General features: G+C 36.8%; 1 protein-coding gene across 1 annotated transcript in view; it reads left to right on the top strand.

Annotated features, from left to right (window-relative positions):
• LOC133533249 (hydrocephalus-inducing protein-like) overlaps positions 1–22,535 on the top strand; it is a 64,509-nt gene that overhangs the window by 30,436 nt on the left and 11,538 nt on the right. The window contains 29 exon segments of the mRNA XM_061872203.1: positions 1,044–1,059; positions 2,700–2,759; positions 3,112–3,314; positions 4,896–5,028; positions 5,345–5,510; positions 6,222–6,356; positions 6,466–6,589; positions 7,090–7,258; positions 7,443–7,669; positions 7,828–8,027; positions 8,378–8,620; positions 9,002–9,175; positions 9,348–9,639; positions 10,566–10,814; positions 10,895–11,216; positions 11,364–11,506; positions 11,592–11,692; positions 11,904–12,246; positions 12,487–12,596; positions 13,399–13,576; positions 13,971–14,087; positions 14,939–15,008; positions 15,423–15,614; positions 15,692–15,881; positions 16,839–17,004; positions 17,273–17,565; positions 19,037–19,229; positions 20,579–20,800; positions 22,284–22,450. Coding sequence (XP_061728187.1) covers positions 1,044–1,059; positions 2,700–2,759; positions 3,112–3,314; positions 4,896–5,028; positions 5,345–5,510; positions 6,222–6,356; positions 6,466–6,589; positions 7,090–7,258; positions 7,443–7,669; positions 7,828–8,027; positions 8,378–8,620; positions 9,002–9,175; positions 9,348–9,639; positions 10,566–10,814; positions 10,895–11,216; positions 11,364–11,506; positions 11,592–11,692; positions 11,904–12,246; positions 12,487–12,596; positions 13,399–13,576; positions 13,971–14,087; positions 14,939–15,008; positions 15,423–15,614; positions 15,692–15,881; positions 16,839–17,004; positions 17,273–17,565; positions 19,037–19,229; positions 20,579–20,800; positions 22,284–22,450 — 5,198 coding nt within the window.

Here is a 22,535-nt window from a genome sequence, read left to right as displayed (position 1 = left end):
GTCCTATCGTTTTTGGTATTATTCTATGTTGGTATTTTTCTTATTTTGCCTCTTTTGGAATTTATATATTTTTTTGTTGGACACATTCTCTATTAACCTCATTCGAAATCATTAGGGCTGTTTCCATAAACATGTTCCGAAATGTATGTATCAGGAAATGAAGATATAAAGTTTCTTTTTTATAGCTCCCTACATTACTTCTTGCATTAGGCTAGGAAAAGACAAACAACAAATATGACCAAAGATGACAAAGACTACCAGTGAAAGTGACGAATGCAGAATGAGATGAATTAAGAACTTGACAAAAACCGAATAGGACCAACAACGAATTTACGAATAAGTAGTGAGTCTGAAAACAACATAGACTTACATCGAACATGCCCAAAGAAGATGTTGACGAATACCGAAAGGAGCCGGAATAAGAAATAGACGACCCTCAAAAGTAACGAATGAAGAATGGGTGACGAAAGCAGAACGGGACGAATTTAAGAACTTGACAAAAAACGATTGAGACGAGCCAAGACGATACCATTCTAGGGACTTGATATTGATAAAAAAGATGTCGATATATAATAATACATGTGACCATTGAAAATTCTTAATAGTTTTAATAAAGAACTCCTATATTTTACAAATTAATATAATAAGGTTTGTCTCGAAATGGTTTATGTATCTAATGGTATTTTTATCACTTAAGGTAAATTTCACTATTTATAGTTTTTATTTACTTTTAGCAATAAGTGAAAATGGAGTAATGTTTAAAAAATTAATAACGATATAAAATGACTACAATAAAACATTTAGTGTAAATGTGGAAATACTGACCTGGTTTTAAAAAAAACTTCCAAAAAATACCTTTTTAAAATTTAAAAAGCAGTATACCGATTTTATATAAATATATTTATTTTGTAGAACATTTAGATGTTGACAGTAACATCGATATTTTTAATTGTCGATAAAATATTTTTACGTCAGCAGCTGGAACAAGGGTAATTTGCTGCTTAAAAACAGTGAGTAAAATCGCATTTTGCTCACTGAGTGAGACAAAATAACATTCAAGTGACCTTCATATTCGAATGTCATTTCAACGTGCGGGGCCTAATACAAGTTCGAAGTATTTGGATTCTATTGTCTTTGTCCCTTTCACGTCATTAGCAAAAAGAAAGAGACAAAAAGTGCATACGTAATTCAACGATATATTGACTGTTTATAATAGACCCCCGAAATAAGTCAGACCGCATCGTTCCAAAACACCCTACGAGTCTTCATTCGTAATAATTAATTAATGAAATTTAAATTAATTAAAAAAAATTTTTTTATAAAAAGTTTAAAATTTAATAAAAATACCATATTTTACGTATTTTATTATACAATCAAAACAATATACTTATACAAATTTAAGCAATTGTTACGCAGTAAATAATTCTACTTAACGACTTTTAACGATCTCTACTATAGTTGACAAATTGTAGTATCCGCAATTCGGACCGTAACTTACAAAGTTTTTTTTAACAAAAAAAAGTTCACGAAATAACTGTCAATTGATGTTCGTTAATTCATTATTTTCGTATCATTTTATTGTAATTTCTTTCGTTTTGTTTTATTGCGGTAATTAAAGTTAATTGTTAGAATACCTTCAGAAAACATGAGTGAAATAGTGATGAAGACGGATTAAATTTTTTCAGGTTGTATTTTTTGATGGCTGACTGACGTGAAAAATTTTGTGTACTACACGAGATCAAAGTTATTTACATCTCGTGCGCTTTTGAGTCCCTTACCACGCTCAAGATTCTAAATTAGATTCACGAGCGTAGCGAGTACTATAGAATCTTTCGCTTGCACCTGACTCAAAACAAGCACTCGAAGAAATATCAAACTTTGCTCTCTTGTTGTACAAATAACTATTTTTGCCCTCCGGGCGGAAAGCGTCAGCCACTAAACGAAGTTGTGGCTTTCCGCCTCCGTCGAGCACAAATAACTAGTGCTTAGTATAGCACTTTAGTATAAGTGCCCCGAGTTATCTCAAGTTTGCTTATAAGGCCCTTACGAGCGTAAACACTTACCTTATGGCTTGTTTACATATTCATTAGTGTTCAGTACGAGTGTATACATTTGCTACTAAACGTAAGTACTATCTCGGACGGTTGATGTTCGAAATGACATTGATATGTTACAGTTTTCAATTGCTTGGTTGAATAAAATGTAATACCTGTGTTGCAACAACGCTTTATGCAACATTCAATTACTTTTTATAAAAATTTAAAAAACTATATTATAACAGTTATTTTTTTTCTGAAAATTAATTATGCCATTTAGTTTCCTTAAACGTACTTACCCATATCCCGGAGTTAACGGAATTCAATAAAAACACGGTGTTGATATTTTAGTAACATTTTCAATAAACATTCAATTACATTTAAGTAGATATTGTTGCAAATCTTTATCTTTATTAAGGAATAAATAATAATTGTTTATAAACTGAATGCATTCTTCTGCTAGGTTTGCCAGACATGAAGTGAAAACAGACGGCAGTACTAAAGGTAAATCTAAAACATTCGTTACTAAATCAATTAGGGAAATGTAGTAAATAACTACAGCAGCCTTGTAACATTAGAATAGAATAGAATGGAATTTGATGAAAAAAGTTTCAATGCACAAGACAGTAAAGTGTTTTTTCTTGCGCGGCTATCTATTTGCAGAGTCGGCACTTCTGGTAAAAAGTTCAGTTGAACAGAAAAAGACAAAAAAAGAGGAAAAGGGTAAGTACGCAGATTTTATTACTTATATCGATAATACGAATATTTAAATATTTAAAATCCACTGTACATTGTACAAATATCGTATAATAACAGGAGGCCTTTACGTAATTAGAATATGCAAACATTATTTATAAGGTAAATCGTCTATTACTCGCCACTTTCCAATAACTAGCCACCTTCTACTACAACGAAATATTCTCTTCACACAACCCAAGTAATTTTTCAGAACGAGTGCTATTTGGTTAACTTGAATTGTGTGAATTAATAAATACAATTCTTATTTTAGCCCTATATACCACATATCACATTTTATTACTTCTAAATTAATACCTTTGTTATAAACAAATTGTAGCTGGGAAAAATACAAGTGAATACATGGAAATGCTTGTGAAATACAACGAGTATTACAAATTTACATATGATAGCTTGATTACTATTGCCAATAATTGGGTATTCGAAGAAAGTGCCGTTGGATTTCCATTGTACGCTTTAAACGGTCAAATATTGGGTAATGTGCAGAAAAAACCAAAGACGAAGTCGGAAACACATGTACTGGTATGTCAATACTTTTAATATATATTTATTTAGCAATTCGATGAGGTAGTAATTATCTAGTCAAAACGAAATATTTAGCTATGTGACAGACGCCCGTAAAGAGTCAACACAAGAGGGTTACTTTTTGAGGTTCCGTAGCCAAATGGCAAAAAACGGAACCCTTATAGATTCGTCATGTCCGTCTGTCTGTCCGATTATGTCACCGCTACTTTTTTCCGAAACTATAAGGGCTAATATACTGTTCAAACTTGGTAAGTAGATGTATTCTATGAACCGCATTAAGATTTTTAGACAAAAATTGAAAAAAAAACAATAAATTTTGGGGGTTCCCCATACTTAGAACTGAAACTCAAAAAATCTTTTTTCATCAAACCCATACGTGTGGGGTATCTATGGATAGGTCTTTAAAAATGATATTGAGGTTTCTAATATCATTTTTTTCTAAACTGAATAGTTTGCGCGAGAGACACTTCCAAAGTGGTAAAATGTGTGTCCAAAGTGGTAAAATGTTGAACGAGATCTAGTAAGTAGATTTTTTTTAATACGTCATAAATGGTACGGAACCCTTCATGCACGAGTCCGACTCGCACTTGGCCGCTTTTATCTTTTTGGAACGGAACTCTAAAAACGATAGCGAAAGTTTACACCTTACTCTTAGCTCCCTATAATACTTAGTATCGTACAATTATCAATGTTAACTCCATACAAGGTGTAACAAAAACAGTGGGGATCCATCTAAGGGTATATTCGGTATCGTGTTCTGATTAGGAAGAAGTAGAAGAATTTTTTTTTGACGCGAAATATTTTTGGCCCTTGTATGGCGGCAGTGGGAGGTTGGCCGACTTGGACGACTTGCCCCATATATTTTTACTATTATTTTCACGCTATTTTTTTTTCTTTTACCATTTTCTAATCAGAACACGATACCGAATATGTCCTTAAACGGATCCTCACTATTTTTGTTACTTCCTGTATAATCTATGCTTTTAAAAATACTTATTTTTGCATTTGTTTTGTGCATAACAACCTCCTTAAACTGTTGTGTAGTCTACTGATGAGAACGAAGCTCAAAGAGGATTTCCATTAACTCTGATAATGTGCCCCTGTCTACATTACAAAGAAGCATTGGTGAACATGTTTATAAATACTCCTGCGATGCGTGAAGCATTGAGGGATGGGGATAGCGACGCCGAAGACATTCTTCAAAGCTCAATGAAAAGGAAAGAATTTACAGTGCTGCTACCAAAAACAATGCCTTACATTCATCATGAACTGCCTCTGAAGTGGTGCTTTTTGGACGAATTACCGGCTAGTATAAATATTATTAATAATGATATTTACTATACGGGTATTATGAATATATAGACGAATGTGTTTCTATTTTATAGGTCAAAAAATGTGAATGTAATCAAATTACTGACTTAAACCTTTGGATGATACGACTCAAGATAATGTTATAAATGTCTTGTCAAAATGGCACTGTATGTGTGGTAAAAAGGTAACTATAACAGATGCGCACTACTAGTTAGGTGATTTACGATCGAAGGTAAAGAGTTAAGCACGTTCAATATATTATTTTAGATGACATCATCTTCGACTTCGACTAGTGCATTTCCCGGTCCGGTTGCGACACTTGAAAACTTAAGTATGGAAAAAAGTGAAGAGTCATACTACCCTAGCCCACTGCCACTGCATAGCTTGAAAACCGTTCCAGGTATAACAAATGCACGATACGTATATACACTTGTACATTTCTTTTTGTATAGCAATACAGGTGATGAATTGTAAAACGAAACGCTTTATAATTAACTTCAAGTCTATAACATGAGGTGAAACTAACCGTGAATCTTTCAAAACTGTTATGACAAGAGAGATCATAAAGTGCAAGTTTATGTAAATAATTGAATCTAGTTTAATAAATAATAATATTGGTATTGTTTATAGTCACTGAAACGGCGACTGTGTACGTATCACTATTACTTACCATTTTTTTTGAGTTTACTACTACATGTGTTTGTATTTTGTTTTAGCATCCGCTAAACGCATTGTATTGGGGCCAGGAGATCTGGTGCGGTGCAAGTACTCCTTTAGCCCGCAATGGGAAGGCCACTTCAGCGTGAAACGGTTCGTGGAGGTCAGCGGGTGGCCGGAGTCGAGGGTTGATATTCACGTTACTGGCATTTGCGACTTGCCGAGGTGAGCTATTTGATAAAATCTCATCAGAATGTAGATAAAATAAGATTGAAAATGATGATGAATTAAATAAATCGGTACATCCGTTATATACATACCTACATAAAAGGTCATTAGTAGGTATGTATGATTATTATTTGTTTATTTGTTTATTTGTTTATTTATTAATTCAGTTTACAATTGCACCTTAACAGCTAAAGCCACAGCGGCACAAATTGGGAGACAGTAATTGAGTACAAAAGTATCTACATAATCACATTATATAATACTACTTACAGGCATCTCTCGCTCTATCACTCTCTTACACTCAGTCATCAGTCGTCCGATTGCACTCACAAACAAGTCACACTCCGGGTGTGCCTCAAGCACGGAGTTGAGTAGAGCGTGCGCGCGCGCAACCGGCGCCTGGGCGTGCGCCCGCGTGCGCGCGCCGCGTTCCGCTAACAGCGGGCATTATAAACAAACGCAGCAGCTTCTCTCATAAATGTAGTGTCCGATCGAAACCGAATGATCGGCTTTGTTCTAGTTTCGGCCGAAACATGGTTTTATACCGACATACAGTTTCGGCGCGGCTGAAAGGTTCGGCAGTTTTTGCCGGAAACATGATTTTTACGGCGAAACCGAAACTTCGGTCAAACCCCACATTAAATGCTTATACATGTACTTACAGTCACCATTCTTTTGTAATTATGAATACGTGTACATGTTTTACAGAATAGATAGCAGACCCAAGAAAATGTTTGCAAATTTTGTTAGAAGAGCAAACTTTGAAGACAACGTGTATAAAATCACGTATTTAGATGACCTTGACTTATTTGAGTTCGGACCAATTTTTGTTGGACAAAACAGGTATTCTACGTATCGGCTCTATAACATTATTAGCGCCATTGAGTAGGTACCTCTATATGGTTCTCGTTATGATCTTATAGTATCTTAACGAACGTTGTAATGTTTGCAGAATATATGAAGAAGAATACACAATTGATTTAAAGAATTCTTCATTGATCACTGCGGACATTGTAATTGAATTTGCTGAACAGACCAACGTTTTCGATCTGGACAAAACTTTTATAAGTCTCGAAGTTAGTGTAGCATTAATGGGAAGCCATTATACATTTTACAGTTTTGGATCTAAAACAGCATAATATGGATATATTTTCAAATTTATATGTACAAAATAAGCAAATAGAAGGCAGTTTGAGAACATGATCACGATCAGCTACGCCTTATAACCTAATAAGAACACTTACATCTTAATTTAAATTTATCATCATCATGCTTGTTATCTTATCTGCTTAGAACGATTATACCTCGTTCTAAGTTGATTCCAGGCTTAAGCAGAGTAATTCTGAGACAGCATAAGTAAAATTTTTATGGATATAGGTACATTTATTATTTTGTATTATTTTATGATAGGTTTTACTGAAACTGTAGTCTTGGTATCCAATCAGTCAGTACAATACGACACAAAATTCATTACTACTATGGGAGATTGACCCTTCACGCCTACGTCAATTTGCCGCCTTATATTGACAAATTGGTTTGCCAAACTAATTTCTAAATTATAAAACTCAAAATTTAGCCCGGCTGCCGCGGAAAGCTAACAGTCACTGCAGCTCCGTCGGAAGTGGGTGTTCATCAGAGCGTGCTGCTCTTCTGTGTCAAGGACAACCCTGAGATCGTCACAGTGATCATCCAGTGCAGCGGCGTCGTTCCCATCTTGGAGATATTGCCGTTGACTAAGAATATTGGTGAGTTTATTCTCTGTGGTGAGGTGAGTATCGTAAGGTGAGATCGATTTTGGTAACTAAGAAATGACTTAACTTGCTGTTCGAGAGTGATCACGTCGCTATGCAGACATGATATGTCATGAATGTCTAAACATTTTCAGGGATTTCTATCTCTTTTCTGATAAATCATATCTTATGATCACAGATTACGGGAAGCTTTTATTATATCGGCGAGAAGATGATAGATTTATTGTTAAAAATGACTCAATTTTGCCAATAATGTGGAAAGTGCGAAATGCTGAAGAGTTTGCAGAAGACTTCATAATTTCTCATACATCCGGGATCGTGCCCAGATATGACAACCAAGTGGTTCCAGTAACATACATCGCGTGTAGAGTCGGTGTTATTTCACACAAGATATTGATCATAGACGTACGTATCTTTTGATTAAAAAGTTTTTAAATAGACTTCTGAAGTTTCATATTCTCTAGCTAACAAATTACATATACCATGAGATTCTTTGTGTTGGCGCTAGATAATAAATCAAGCTAAGTCACATATGGTTTAATAACATTATTATTGTATTTTAGATATACGACGCGGAGGGACGCGGCAACCCCATGGTGATTGACCAGTTACAACTGTCGGCGGAATGCTACGACGTCATGGTGGAGTGCGCCTACGAGAACCCGGCCGACACTTGCCTCGACTACGGCAACGTCAAAGTTAACTCCACCTACTCTAAAATGATGTTTTTACTCAATCGCGGCAAATATAATATTTACTATAAGTACGTAGATGTTTATATCTATTTTATTCATAAATTAGTTGCTTGGCGATTCGTCGGCTTGTTTACCTCCTATATCATAATAAAAAAAGTTGGTTTTCCCTTGGATTTCTGGACTTCATTTATAAGATTATAATTCTTAAATTATTAAAAGCACTGGCTCGGCTTCGGCTTTGGGTAGGACACAAAATCGGAATTTGGAAACGTGTTCAATGGGAAATTTAGTCACTCCTACATGAATGTTTCCCTTAATAAATTTTTGCTTAACCTTATAAAAATAATAGACAGCCACAGCTGTACATGGAGCTAATACAAACTCTTATAAATTTCATTGTTTTCCACAACAACTTTAGGTTGAAGAAAGTGAAGAATTTCCCAGAGCCGTCTCTACTAAGATCCTTCGAAGTTGTCCAAGAATGCGGGATGATCCCCGTGAATATGAAGTTAGTGGCTATCGAGTTCACGTGCACGCCCACCACGTCCATGAACCTGGTGAACGTGCCGGTCTACACGTGCTCGTTGCTCGACGGCTCCAAGAAACAAGTCGTGGTCGCCAAGTTCCCTGTTTGCATCACTCTTGCATCTTTCTATAATACGTAAGTTGTATAATATTTCCGGGAATAGGAAAATATCATATCAAAATTAAAAGTTTGCATTTGCGCTAGGTAACCTAATTATTGATTAAACAAGAAAATAAAATAAACCTCACCCCAAAACATGTCTAAGAACAAGCGCCAATTAACTATCTTTCAAATAAAACGCAACCAAATCGGTATCCTCGTTAAAGAATTACGGTGCCGCAAACAGACACACACACACACACACATATATATGTATATAAAGGTTTTCACCAAGCACAGTAGCCCGTTATCGTCAGCAATGTAAAAAAATGCATTTTATTTTCTTTATCTAATTACAACATGTTTTTGGTTTCTCGATATTTTTTCCTGCAGATGACAATGAACTTAAATTTTCAGATTTACTCTTTTTCCATTGGGCGAGCTTAATTTCAACATTATCCCTATTGGCACTGCGATTATGAAGGACGTCATATTAAATAACACTAGTAAATGTCCAGTTACTTATGAGATTGTTCTGCCAGAGGAGTACCAAACAAGTGCTGACTTAACAGTGAAGGTAAAGGATAACAAGTAAGTGTGAGACTAGGGTTTGCAATCCTTATATTTAATCAATAGGTACTTAAGTATTTATCTAAATTCGCAGCATCCACTGATTAAGTTGGCATAGATCTCAAGGCGAAAGATCTGTGTTTTGCTTTGAATTAGTCTAATGCACATGTAATTACTATGTATTTTCTAACAGGCTTAAAAATCCTCCAATGAAATGCGGCAACTTTTTAATATTGAATGAAGATAACTTAATTGCGCCTGGAACTAGTCGCACAATTCAAATGCAGTTTTACGCCAGCGGGCCTGGGATGTTCAGAGAAACCATTAACTTTATAATAAGTGATACGTGCCCTGCTGAAGCTTGTGGAGTGCCACTCAGGCTTGTCGGCATTGGAGCCATGCCAACTTTAGATTTTTGGAACACTGAAAACACGTTCCGAGAACATTTGATTGTGAAAAGCCTGTCTGATTATAAAGTACCAGAGGTAACTAAAATTCTATTTTGAAGTATTTTAAACACTATGGATAAGGTAGAAGTACTAGTGCTCGACGCTGCACTAGTCATCGACATGGGCACTTTATTTCATAGAAATATAGGTTAAACAACTAAGATTTTTCTGTATTCGAACTTAATCCTTGTCACTTTGACATAAAGTGCCCATGTCGAGTACTAGTGCAGCGTCGAGCACTAGTACCTAGACCTTACATGGATTTAATAAAATAAAACAAAATGGGCTTGGGCAATTTATTAGGGCTTCTTAGGGTTCCGTGCGTAGTCAACAAGGAACCTTTATAGTTTCGCCATGTCTGTTTTTCTGTCTGTCCACGGCTTTGCTGTGATCGTTACTGCTAGAAAGCTGCCATTTGGCATGGGTATATATATATCAATCATGCTCACGAAGTGACAAAAAATAACACTGTACCTCCTCTACACAGTGGGGATGTTTTTTTTTTTCGCTACAACCCTATGGTGTGAGATGTCGTTGGATTTTTTTCAAAACGAATAGGAACCATGAACAATTTTTTGAAAAACGATTTTTTTCGGAAATATCGCTCCAAGAGTAATAAACAAATATGTTCCCAACTCCCTTTTAACTTTGGAACTGTGGTAAAATATTAAAAAAAAAATTAGAAAGTAAAGTTTAGTAAAGAATTTTATCAAAACTATAGCGAATATGATCGGTTAAGACCTTTTTGAGTTTTTGCATAAAGTTTTGCCTTCTTAGTAAAAAACATACAAGTGCTACGAAGGTGCTCCCTTTTGCTTGTTGAACGTCATCATAGCAACTAATAGCACGGGGGATATTGTATCACCGTTATTATCACGGATGGCAGGGCATTCTATTGGTCGGTTTTTAGTATATTTCAAAAGATAAAGGTGTTTTCGTAACAATTTCCGTTTTCGTTTCAGACGTCTCCGCATTGCGTTTTTGTGGAAAATTCAGTCACTCTGCACTTTTTCTGCGTGAACGTGAATACAACGTTCACGGGAGCGATCGACCTTTACAACAATGGATTGGTTGCCTGTGCGCTCTCCATGAAGCTCCTCACCGAACTGAATGCCGAGGAGGACATCTTCTCTTTGGATAAATATGAGACACATATAGAACCTTTACAACACAAATGCTTGCGAATCATGTTTAGTCCTAAAGCTTTAAAGGTAAATAATTCATTAACGTAACATGTTAATAAAATATGTTGTAATATTTTTTTTACAATTAATATATGTTTGCTTTGCAGGAGTATCGAGCCATTTTAGAAATCAAATTGAATCTCCTTAACAACCAGCAACAGTCATTTAGGGTTTGTTTGATCGGGGAAGGCGTCATACCGCGTATAAAAATGATTTGGCCCCCGACGAGACAGTACAAATGCTCACTACTCCAAATGCCCGTCACTTGCTTGGGCTCCATCAGCAGTCGCGAAATTCGTTTTAAGAACATATGTTCAGTAAAAAGCACTGTAATATTGAACATACACCAGTCAACAATCGAGGAGAGGAATGTATTTTGGTTGTCAGCGGCAGTTATTTCAGAAAAGAATATTATTAAATGTCGCAAAGGTACTTTTGCTCTATTTCTAGTAACGAACTACCTTTTTCATACATTGTACATAATTCGAATAGAATTAATATGGCTCGTGGGACAGACTATTACCCTTAGTCTAATCTTGTTGTTTATTTATTGAATACTTTCATGTTGTGATTTAGATCAAGACGACACGAGAATCAAGTTAAGATTGAAACCGGCCGAACTAGCAGGCGTTATTGTTCATTACAACCCCGTCAAAAGAGGGAGGACAAGTTGCGAAATTCAACTAACCATTGTTGACAACCCTTACGAGTATTTTACGGTACTTATTCCATACATATATTAAATACATTGTATGTACATTTGCATGTCTCTTTAAATATTTTTCTCACACTGAAAATCAACAGGTGTTTTGTGAAGCTGAAGGATTTATGGAAGACGTAATATTGATTGGACTTGAAATGTTGTCGATGGATGTTGACTTGGGGGCAATACAGAATCTTACAGAGTATGTATACGTTAACCCATGGTTCAACAAATGTGGGTAGCGATCTATGGGCGATTATAATTTTAGCTAAGTACAAAGCAAAAAAGAAAATTGTTTCGGCAAGATCCTACGTAATCGTAGCTATGTAGTCACTAATAGGTTAATTATTGAAAGTGAAAATTTTTAGGAGCTCATATTTAAGGTATGTTAAATATTATTTTGTTTGATGCAGCACGGAGTCAACTGTCTCGACCATCGATAGCAAAAAGAGAGCTGCAAAGAGAAAAGACACTAAATCCAGTGAAACGAAAAAAACGAGGTCGTTTACCAGCTCGGTGGTCATTAGAAACGAGCCGGCTTGCCTGAAATATATTTTAGACTTCGGAGGGTGTGAATTGAGTTACATACAAAAAAGATCAGTCATCATGGTTAATAACTCAGATAAAGTTTACAAATTTAAATGGGAAGAAGTCCAAAACTTGTTTGTTAAACCATCACTAGGATACATTTCACCGGCAGAAGAAAAGGACTTAGAAATTATGTTTTTCTCGAGTCAACCTGTAGCCGTGAAAAAGGTAATTTTGATTTTCAGATAATTTGACGCCATTAAAAGATATCATTCAAAATCAATAATAATACAACTTTCCAATATGACCCTGGAATACGTAATTAATCTTGAAATCTTTTGTTATTTGATTCTATTTTCATTATGCTACTATGTTGATTACTGGATATCATGTCAGAAATTAAAATATCTGTAAATAAATCATAGATTACATAAGTTAAATCATTGTATAATACCGACCTTCTTGCAGGAACTTATGTTCTGTAATTTATCGGCTGTCAGCGACAATTCCCTAACTCTGGACATTAAGGGGCCCACGTGGGACAGCAGGCAAACGGTCACCACGTTTGAACATAATTGGTAAACCTTCATTTCACGGTTTTGCTATCTCGCTGGCACAATATTACGAGTTTTTTTTTTTAACTTTTTCGAACTGAAATTTGAACATTATCATAGTGACATTAAGTCGAATTTCAACGATCTTGAAAGTGTAACATAGAACCCTGTAATATTGGGCCAGCGATCTGACAGGCCAATTCAGATTTTAGTTATGAAATCTCATTTCATTATGATACTGATATACTTCTGTAGGGCTAAGATGGTCGGCTCTTTATCATTTGTCACCATAGCTGTCACGTTCTAACAAGTATGTAAGCGCGAAAGTGACGGGCACAGTGACAAGTGATAAAAATGGAACCATAATACCGCCCATAATACTGATCCGATACTGATTTATAAGTGACAAAAATGACGGTTTTGGATTCGAGTTTCAATTATTAGATCCCATTCAAAGATGATAGGTACTGATCTGATTCTGACGTTTTTGGTTGAAGGTAATGCGCAATTCAGCATGTCCTTTGAAGGAGATTAAAATCATCTAATATTGGAATGATGTCAGATACATGTTAGATCAGTATCACATTATATTGTTGGAATGAGCCTGTTTAGCTCAGTGTGCTACGGCGTAGCGCGTAGCATGATGAATTCCGTATGTAGCATGTATTAGGAATACGTAGCGCATATTCTTATATTGCTGGAATTAATTCCTGCCATGCTACACATAATATCTAAATGATTCTTTTGGAAACTAGTTTAAATGCGTAATTATATTATGTGTATTGTATATTAATAAAGTTTGTTATTCTAATCCCCTTATTTTTAGTGAAACGTCTGTAGCTGAAAGAGCTGAGCGAGTTTTGAATGAACAGGTCATTGAATCTCCTCAGGCACCGATGGGTACTATTAAAATGATAATAATGTATTCTGTTACGACAGAATATACTAAATATACACACAATTTGAAGGAGGAAGTTTCACTAAAAGATACGTTTATATACCAGGTAAAATGTGATTTTAACAGAGAAATTACTTTATCATAGTTGTACAGAGATAGAAATTAATTTCAGTACCATCGTATCTTGTCACAGTAGCGATCAATATGAAAGTCGCTAGGGACCTCATACTTTTGTCACTGTGACAAGGTACGAAATGGTACTCAAATTAAATTCCTTGACCGTACTTTATCATTGTAACTTGGGAAATTATTGAAAATAATACTAAAATAGATTCCGCTGCCGCTTGCTTACTGAGTAGACGACATAGCAAATACATATTTGCGACTTTGGAAAATAGTATCGTTTACGAAATTAATGTTCATGAAATCGTAATTATTGTAGAATTGTATGGTTAGTTGCACTTTATATGTAAATAAAAAAAAACATATGATTATTACAGACAAGAAAATTCGATTTTAAAGTGACAAACAGTGGTAAAGTGCCGATGAAAATTACGTGGACTTTCCAAATTGACGAAGATTTCCCTACGACAATCGACAAAAACTTAAATAAAAAGGTGCTGTATTCCGATTACTATAATCAAATATTTTCGTAGGTACTGGCTTCTGTCTACGATCTTGTTTGCGTAGATTGATAATTCTTTCCCTTTACCTTCATACTAACATTTCATCTAAACCGGGTCAGCGTTTTTTTCTGTAAATACTTAGGTAAAAGTACTTCGGTACTATTACCGACACAAAGAGGTTACAGATATTTACGTTAACAGACAGAAGTACTTTTGCTTTTTGTTATATTAGCAAGGATTCGTAAAAAGGGGGTTAAAAGCATGGCTTGTCAAACTGGAATTTTCTACCTTATTGTATCCCATTCCACATCTCAGAAAAGAATTCGTAACTGTACTTAGGTTCAGTAACATGATAAATTTCGAACAAGCTTTCTCTTTTAAGCACATTTTTACGGGTAAAGCAGCATAACCTTCGAGCAACACCGGAAAGGGAATCTGCATTCGCACTATTTCCCCTCTGCCGAAGCACATGTCCAACTGGGAATAGCGCGGTGCGTGTTCTAACTCGTTTGTACATAAAAAGAGATCGAGGTGTGCAAGATTGGTTAGATTTGCCTTTGATATGTAGTGAGTGAGAAATGCGATTTTGTGCACGTTTCCCCCCGCAAAAAATGACACAACGATTTCGGTAAGATATCGCTTGGGCTCCTCCCTTCGGTGGAAGTGTCGAAAGCCGGTGTTGCTTGTCGGAAGCGTGTGTTGCTAGAAGACTTCGAAGAGCATAACCGATTTTGACGGAATGAAATCCTTAGAGATTAAATTGTATCTATGTAGAATTATTTATTTATCTGATCGATGCATAATTGTTAATTTACAATAAATCGTGTTTTGTTGTAACACAGCAAGGTGAGGACAATAAGGACAGTGCGGATGGCAAGGAACGCCAAGAAGCAGACGCTTCTAATACTAAAGGTGTGTATAACAAAGATTCCTTACACTTAATAATATGAATACAAATATCCACGGAAAATATTTTCAATTTACATTAGAAATGTTCCGAATATAGGAACATACTTTCTTCCCATATCTCGTACAGGAGTCCGATTCTGATTTGATAATTTGTTACGATATTGATCTGATTAGTCCAAGCAAAATGAAGTGAAAGTCGTGCGCAAGAAGCGCACGAATCACGAAAACGATCGTCAAGGTATCGTATTAAGATCATGTAACAAGATCAAGATCATAAATATTGATAAGTCAGAATGAGCCTCCAGGACGGGGAGGGAAAGCAAGTACGCAACGTCCGTACGCAATTATGCCAACGTATATGGACTTAGTTTTTCACAATTTTTATCGTCTAAATTTTTTTGTATTGTTTTAAACTAGACTCCAGCAAAGAGACTTTGTTTAGTGAAAGTTTGGAGAGATGCAGTGTAGACACCTGGTTCGAAGTCAATTTACCCTTCAAAATAGAACCAGCCAAGGAATGCCTCCAGCCCTCGGAAAGTGGAGTTTTCACAGTTACGTTTTCACCTCTTGATGCTTTCGAGTACAAAGTTTTACTAAAAAGTTCGATTGGTGAGTTTTAACTTATGGACTACGAACATGTAGGTAAGTTCTTTAAAGGGCAACGCTTTACAATATTTTTATTACAGATAATTTAGATCCAGATGATCAGAATATGTTCTGCAAAATAGTAGCAAAGTCCTTGGTGCCATATTGCCACCTGGATATAGAAGAGAGCGATTACCTAACATCCGGGAGGAGAAAAGAGACAGGAGTTGCTTTGCCACAACACATCACTGTTATAGAATTCAATGTGCTGGGATCAGGGTGCTATAAAAAGTATTATTTCCATTTTAGACTATATTTTATTTGCGTTGGGTATTTATTTACTCAAAATACCTGTCTAAGACATTAATTAATAATAGATCAGGGGGTTTAGCCAAGATGTAAATTGTTGATGGAAAACGCCAATCGAAACGTAAATTGTGGATTCGCCCCGTTAGTCGTAAGTTTTAACCTTTTCATCGTCATTGACTTGATATTAAGTCAGTACATTTCGTGCCCCACACGCCACGATTTCATATCAAGTCGTGGTATTGGTGAGGTTTATATACGTGCAATTTTTGAGGTGGTGTTGATGACACTATTACTTTATAAACGGAATTAAATGTCACATACTAAGAACTCCAGAAGTGACCAAGGCCTCCAGTGCCCCAGGCTGGGATCGAACCAGCGTCCTCTGCTATCGCGGCAGGTGCCTGAGTCACTCGGCCACCGGGGTCACAGCGGCATTGGTCTAATTTTTTCAAGTATATACATTTCTTACTGAAGGCTTACGGCGCCCCCTATAGCCCTCCCTAAGGTAGAACAGTATGGTTCAACCTTCTAACTGGATCAACTCAGGTGATACCGAGCTATTTACATATTTTTTATATATAAATAATTTCATTTGTTCTAATACTTCTAATAGTACAGTCAGCATCAAAAGTAGCGGATCAAATAACGCTTCATAAGTATCTACCATTCTGTAACAGCTTAACAAAAAGTGACGTCTTTAATATAGAACAACTAAGACTGTAAAAGATTTACTTTTGAACTGGAATTTTAGAAATTCATCTATTTTTGGAAAAGTTATCCGGAATATCAGATACTTTTGGCGCGTTGTTTCATCCGCTACTTTTGATGCTGACTGTACACTATTACTTCATTGACGTGGCGGCGAAAAGATTAAGGACCATGCGACAGACGAAAGTTTTTTTATTATTCACTATATGACGGTTGCGTTCCGCTTTTCAGGTCTTTCAATGTTATAAATCCTACAAGTGAAGCATATGAGTTCACATTCGAAATGGTGTCTGACAAGATAGAGCTCTTACCTTTCCACTGCAACACGATGAAAGGATACGTGGAAGGCGGTACCTCTTGTGAGGTTACATTTACCTTCGCTCCCAGTGCACCAGGGGTATATAAGATATATAACATGATTAGATTTATCTTATCTGCTGCGAATTCACGAGGGACAAAATGTTAGGCGAAAGGTGTTACTTGCTGCTACGTCAGTTTGTGCGACTATGAGGCATAGGCGCGACGCTTTCTTTGAAATGTCTATATAACAATTTACGTCATTCCATAGTTCTGCGAACGACGACATTATGTCTTCTTGTAAATTCGCATGTTGTGGAATGAAAAACTGATGAGTTCAATTTCTAAAAACTTTTAAATATTTTAAGGTTTATGAATCTCAGTGGAAATTTTCGATACAGCAACACAATATATGTATTAACTTACTGGTGGTTGGCTTGGTTAGAGAGCCCAATGTAGTGTTTGTGCCCACCATTTTAATAGTACGGAACTCTTTGGTGGGCTTCAGTATCACTGACACTGTGATGTTGACGAACAATGAGGAAGAAACCCTAAAATTCGAGTTTAAGGGTAACTCGCTGTTGAATGAGTCCGGCAAAACACCCGTGATTATGGAGCCGGAGAGTGGAATATTGAAGCCTCGTTCGGCGGCGCCGATCAAGTAAGTTGAGGAAATGGCAAGTACCTTAAAGACAAAGGAAATTCCTTGGAAGATGTGAAAGTGAGAACTTTATAGATATAAATTTCATATATTTCCTACTTTGACATCTTAAATTAATCTCCCGACGGGAGCGTATTTAGGTTTTATAATGATATTGATCTTAACGTGTGTGGTAGTTAAAAGTCGTGGATACTAACTTTGGTTGGTGCTTGTATAGAGCAGAACTATGACTATTCGGTTAGGATCCTTGTCATATGGCTCCTCTACACGATGGCCCAGCGCTAGACCAGCGAGATGGCCATGCGATGGTTGATACGTGTAGATGCGTACGCACCATCACTGGCCCACTATCTTTGATGTGCGGACGAAAAACCGGCACCGTGGCCATTCCATCGCCATCCTGCCGCGCCATAAGCCATCCGACACCACTACCCTCTCTACATACTGGCCCATCTTAGGGGGCCAGTATGATGGCCCATCGTGGAGAGAAGCCAATACACAGACAAAGGGTTATATATTATTATAGTATTTTATGCAACAGTTGTATAAGAAGGGTCAAAAAAGGCGAGTGGCGTGAGTTACAATGTGAGCCGGAGCCGAAGGCGTAGGCGAACATTGTAAAGGAATACGCCACGAGAATTTTTTGACCTACTTATACAACGTTGCATACAATATTTTTCCTACGAGTCAACAAAAATAAATCTTAATTTAGGTAAACAAATTACAGCAAAAGTATATAGCCAAGACGCGCGAGCATACCTTGTTACGCGCCCGGCCCGCCCCGGGCCGCGGCCGGCCGGTCGGCGACACCTCCTCGTAACTCATGAGGCCCTGGTACTTGCTACTTGCTAAATTAATTTTTTGGACAGTTTTTTCTCAATTTTGGCCACCGTAGCCTACGGAGACTAACAAGCAACGCTAAGCGGTCTTCGTAGTCTATGGGTGTTGCTATATTACGGGTGTCACATGCGTGTTTCTGACTTATGAAGTAATTATTTTTACTATGCAACCAAATGAATATTTTGTAAGTTGGCAGCAATGCACTTAGTTTAAAACTGTATTCGTTTTGGTTTTGTTAGGTTGGTAGCCATTAATCGCAGTAACGTTATAGCTTAAAAAGCACAAGAGCTTTTATGAGGAATAGACAATATAGACTTTTCTTGAAATCTTTTATGTATGTTCTTATATTCGTGTTAATGAATGCATAAATGACAGATAACAGTAGAGGAGTAGGAAAATATAATTATGTTCTGGCTCCTGATTTTTTTGTGAATGAGATACGATCCTTCCTTATCTGTAATTCGGACTGACAAGAGAAGCGTCACTTGACGACTAAGTTCAAGCTACGAATCATCTCGTCTAAGTACCCTTCATCGTTGTCTAAGTACCCTCAATACAAGCCTTATTGAGCTTACTGTGGGACTTAGTCAATTTGTGTAATAATGTCCTATAATATTATCTCATGTTTCAGATTTATTTACACCCCAGTTGATGATGGTCCCTTGTCGTTCAAGATATTTTGTGCCATCACTTACATGACCAAGTATTTGACGTTGTGCGTCAATGCTCTAAGTCTCTCAATAAGACCAAAAGTAACCTACTTTTTAATCGGCAACGAGCATGTACTTGATAGCAAAGCTATTACAAATATACATTTGGATCAGGTATTTGGAAATATTTTAACGGTTAGGTATTACATTTTAACATAAGTTCATAGTCTAAATGGTAATATTTAGCACGCTGTAGCCTGTTTTGTTATTCTGATTTTTCCCACATTATAAATAAACTGTAAACACGTGTAATTCAAACGTATGTGCACGACTGTCACGCAACCTAGCATTCGCAAATCTAGCGCAAAACGTCAATTCACTACATCTTATAAAACTACTCCAAAACTAAAAACTACTGATCGGATTTTCATACGATTTTCATATATCAATAGAGTGATTCTTGAGGAAGGTTTAGGTGTATAACTTGTTAAGGTTTTGTATAAATTGGTTGAAATATAACGATGTTGACGGAAAAAAATCACGCTGGCTAGGAGTTTCAATCGAAAACGCTGCCTAATAAGGATAACTTACTATACCCATTATTAACTTCTAGAATAATATCACATAATATTTGGCATTTGCATAGCTATTTACACGGATAGAGTATTAATAATTATCAATTATTATTTATATTAAGCATTTCATACAGATTACAATGGTCCCTTACACCATACAATTTAAATTAATATTTCAGAAGTAATTGTAAATCAAAGTTTCATTTCGAGCCATATAATATAACTTGCCTAAAATGTTAAGACGCTATCCGCAGTTAGCGGTAAATTTTTACCACATTATGCGTTGGGATCGCTTGCACGTAGCCAATAGCTACCTACCTACTTTTTAGGGTTCCGTAGCCAAATGGCAAAAAACGGAACCCTTATAGATTCGTCATGTCCGTCTGTCTGTCCGATTCTGTCACAGCCACTTTTTTCCGAAACTAATATAAAAGCTATACTGTTCAAACTTGGTAAGTAGATGTATTCTATGAACCGCATTATGATGTTTACACAAAAATAGAAAAAAAAACAATAAGTTTTGGGGGTTCCCCATACTTAGAACTGAAACTCAAAAAATCTTTTTTCATCAAACCCATACGTGTGGGGTATCTATGGATAGGTCTTTAAAAATGATATTGAGGTTTCTAATATCATTTTTTTCTAAACTGAATAGTTTGCGCGAGAGACACTTCCAAAGTGGTAAAAAGTGTGTCCCCCCCCCCCCCCCCCCTAACTTCTAAAATAACAGAATGAAAAATCTAAAAAAAATATATGATATACATTGCCATGCAAACTTCCACCGAAAATTGGTTTGAACCAGATCTAGTAAGTAGTTTTTTTTAATACGTCATAAATGGTACGGAACCCTTCATGGGCGAGTCCGACTCGCACTTGGCCGCTTTTAAAAAAAATTGGACGTTAATAAATTACAAATTTTGAGTTATTACAAATTCAGGATTATTTCAGACCGCTTCAACATACACAAGAACGTTGACGTTTATGATAACGAACGAGGGTTCATCGACGTTCTTCTACGAGTGGGGCTACAACAGCTCGGCGGTTAAGAAGTACCTGACAGTGGTGGTTGAGCCGCGAGCGGGGCACGTGGCGCCCGCGAGCCAGGCGGAGTGTACCCTGAGCTTTACTCTCAAAACTGTGCCAGTGCAAGCTTTTCCTGTGACGCTCTACGTAAGTAATTTTTCCACTTTACAACATAATAGTCCAGCTACAACATCTTGGCAGTTAAAACGTACTTTACAGCGGTGGTTGAGCGGCGAGCTGGGCACGTGGCATCCGCGAGCCACGCGGCGTGTACTGCTAAAATAAGTTTAATCCCAAAAGAACAAAAAAATCTTCGTGGCTTAGAGTATCTCAGTATAAGAGACACTAATCACCAAAATTTTTTTTTTTAATTTTGTTGAGTTTTATAAATCATCACCAATAGAATCGATATGGCCTTCGCAGATTTAATGGAAATCGTAAAAAAAATCACTATTGCATTGTCACAATCCTATAATTGCTTTTTGACATGTGTCAGCCTACCCTTCGAGTTTGAAAAAGACTATAGGGACCGTGCGCGTTGGAGAGTCTGCCATCTTGTGGCCTGAATGGGAACCATAAACATGCACATTTACACGTCACGTGTTTTCTTGTGCATAGTAGGTTCTGCTATCTTGTGGGCTACATCGGAACAAAAAACATCACATTTACGCCTCGCGCCAAAAATCTGACGGCTCCTGTGCTGCCTCCTACAGTTCATGCACGCTCCCTATAACCGCCAAGAGCCCGGCGGAGTGTACCCTCAGCTTTACTCTTAACAGTATACCTGTGCAACCTTTCCCCTGACGCTCTATTTACGTAAGATATCTTCTCTTTACCACCACTGTCCTTGGGTTGTCTTCTATTATTCTTCCTATTTGACAGCACTCGTACTCTAGCACAATGAGTAACGGGAATGTCTGTTCGTAGTCGCTTTCCTCTACGAAACGTCGCGTCGGAATCGACTATGAACGTAGCGCTACTATAACTTTGGCAGTGAATGCGCTACTGCCCAATAGATGTCACAGAGAAACGATACCGATCTGTACGATACCGAGTGACGTTTTTGGTTGAAGAACTTTTGACACTGACATATCGGTATTGTATAACTGAGACATCTTACAAGCATTGTTCAAATTGGGCTGCTAGACTCGCTGCTAATGTCAAAACAGGATCGAATCCAATTCGATTGCTGCTCAAGATGCGCATAGCTTTAGCTCCATACGGTTCTTATCAAGTCGATAAGCTAGACCGACATAGGCCAACAATTTATATCTATTTACCCTCTCTCTTGCATTAACAATAATTTTAGTCAGGGGTGTCCTACGGTGTAGCAACATTTTCCAACTTCGTAGCGAAGATAAGCGTAAGTGTCGACATGGAGCGGCATTCGAATTCGAACTTAACATTGATTTTAAATTGATATTGATTTGACTTTACTTGTAAAATTAGCGATTCAACAGTTTGTTTTAACCAATGTATAGAGGGATTAAAAAGGCTATGTGCTACGCCACGCCGTAGTAGCATTTCATGAAAGTAGTGAAGATAGGCTACGGAAACGGCGAATGGATGTGCATAGACTTTTTATTGGTTAAACTTACTGCAGGAATTGTATTATTTGTATTTGTTGCAGATTGTGGACGGACCGGAATACAGTATACTCCTCCACTCAGAAATAGAAAAACCAATGTACCATTTCTCCTGCAAGGATTTCGATTTTGGAAAATGCATAATCAACGCACCGGACAACACGTACAAGAAAACCGTGGCTTTTGTGAACGATGACAAAGTTCCTATTCTGTAATGATTTCATTTCATTATTTTCCTCCTAAGATCATGCATACAAAGTTTCCCCACAATCTATTTTGAACTTTCATTAAGTAAA

The sequence above is a fragment of the Cydia pomonella genome, unplaced genomic scaffold, assembly GCF_033807575.1.
Source record: "Cydia pomonella isolate Wapato2018A unplaced genomic scaffold, ilCydPomo1 PGA_scaffold_143, whole genome shotgun sequence".
Lineage (NCBI taxonomy): Eukaryota > Metazoa > Arthropoda > Insecta > Lepidoptera > Tortricidae > Cydia > Cydia pomonella.
This window is presented reverse-complemented; position numbering and strand designations above follow the sequence as displayed.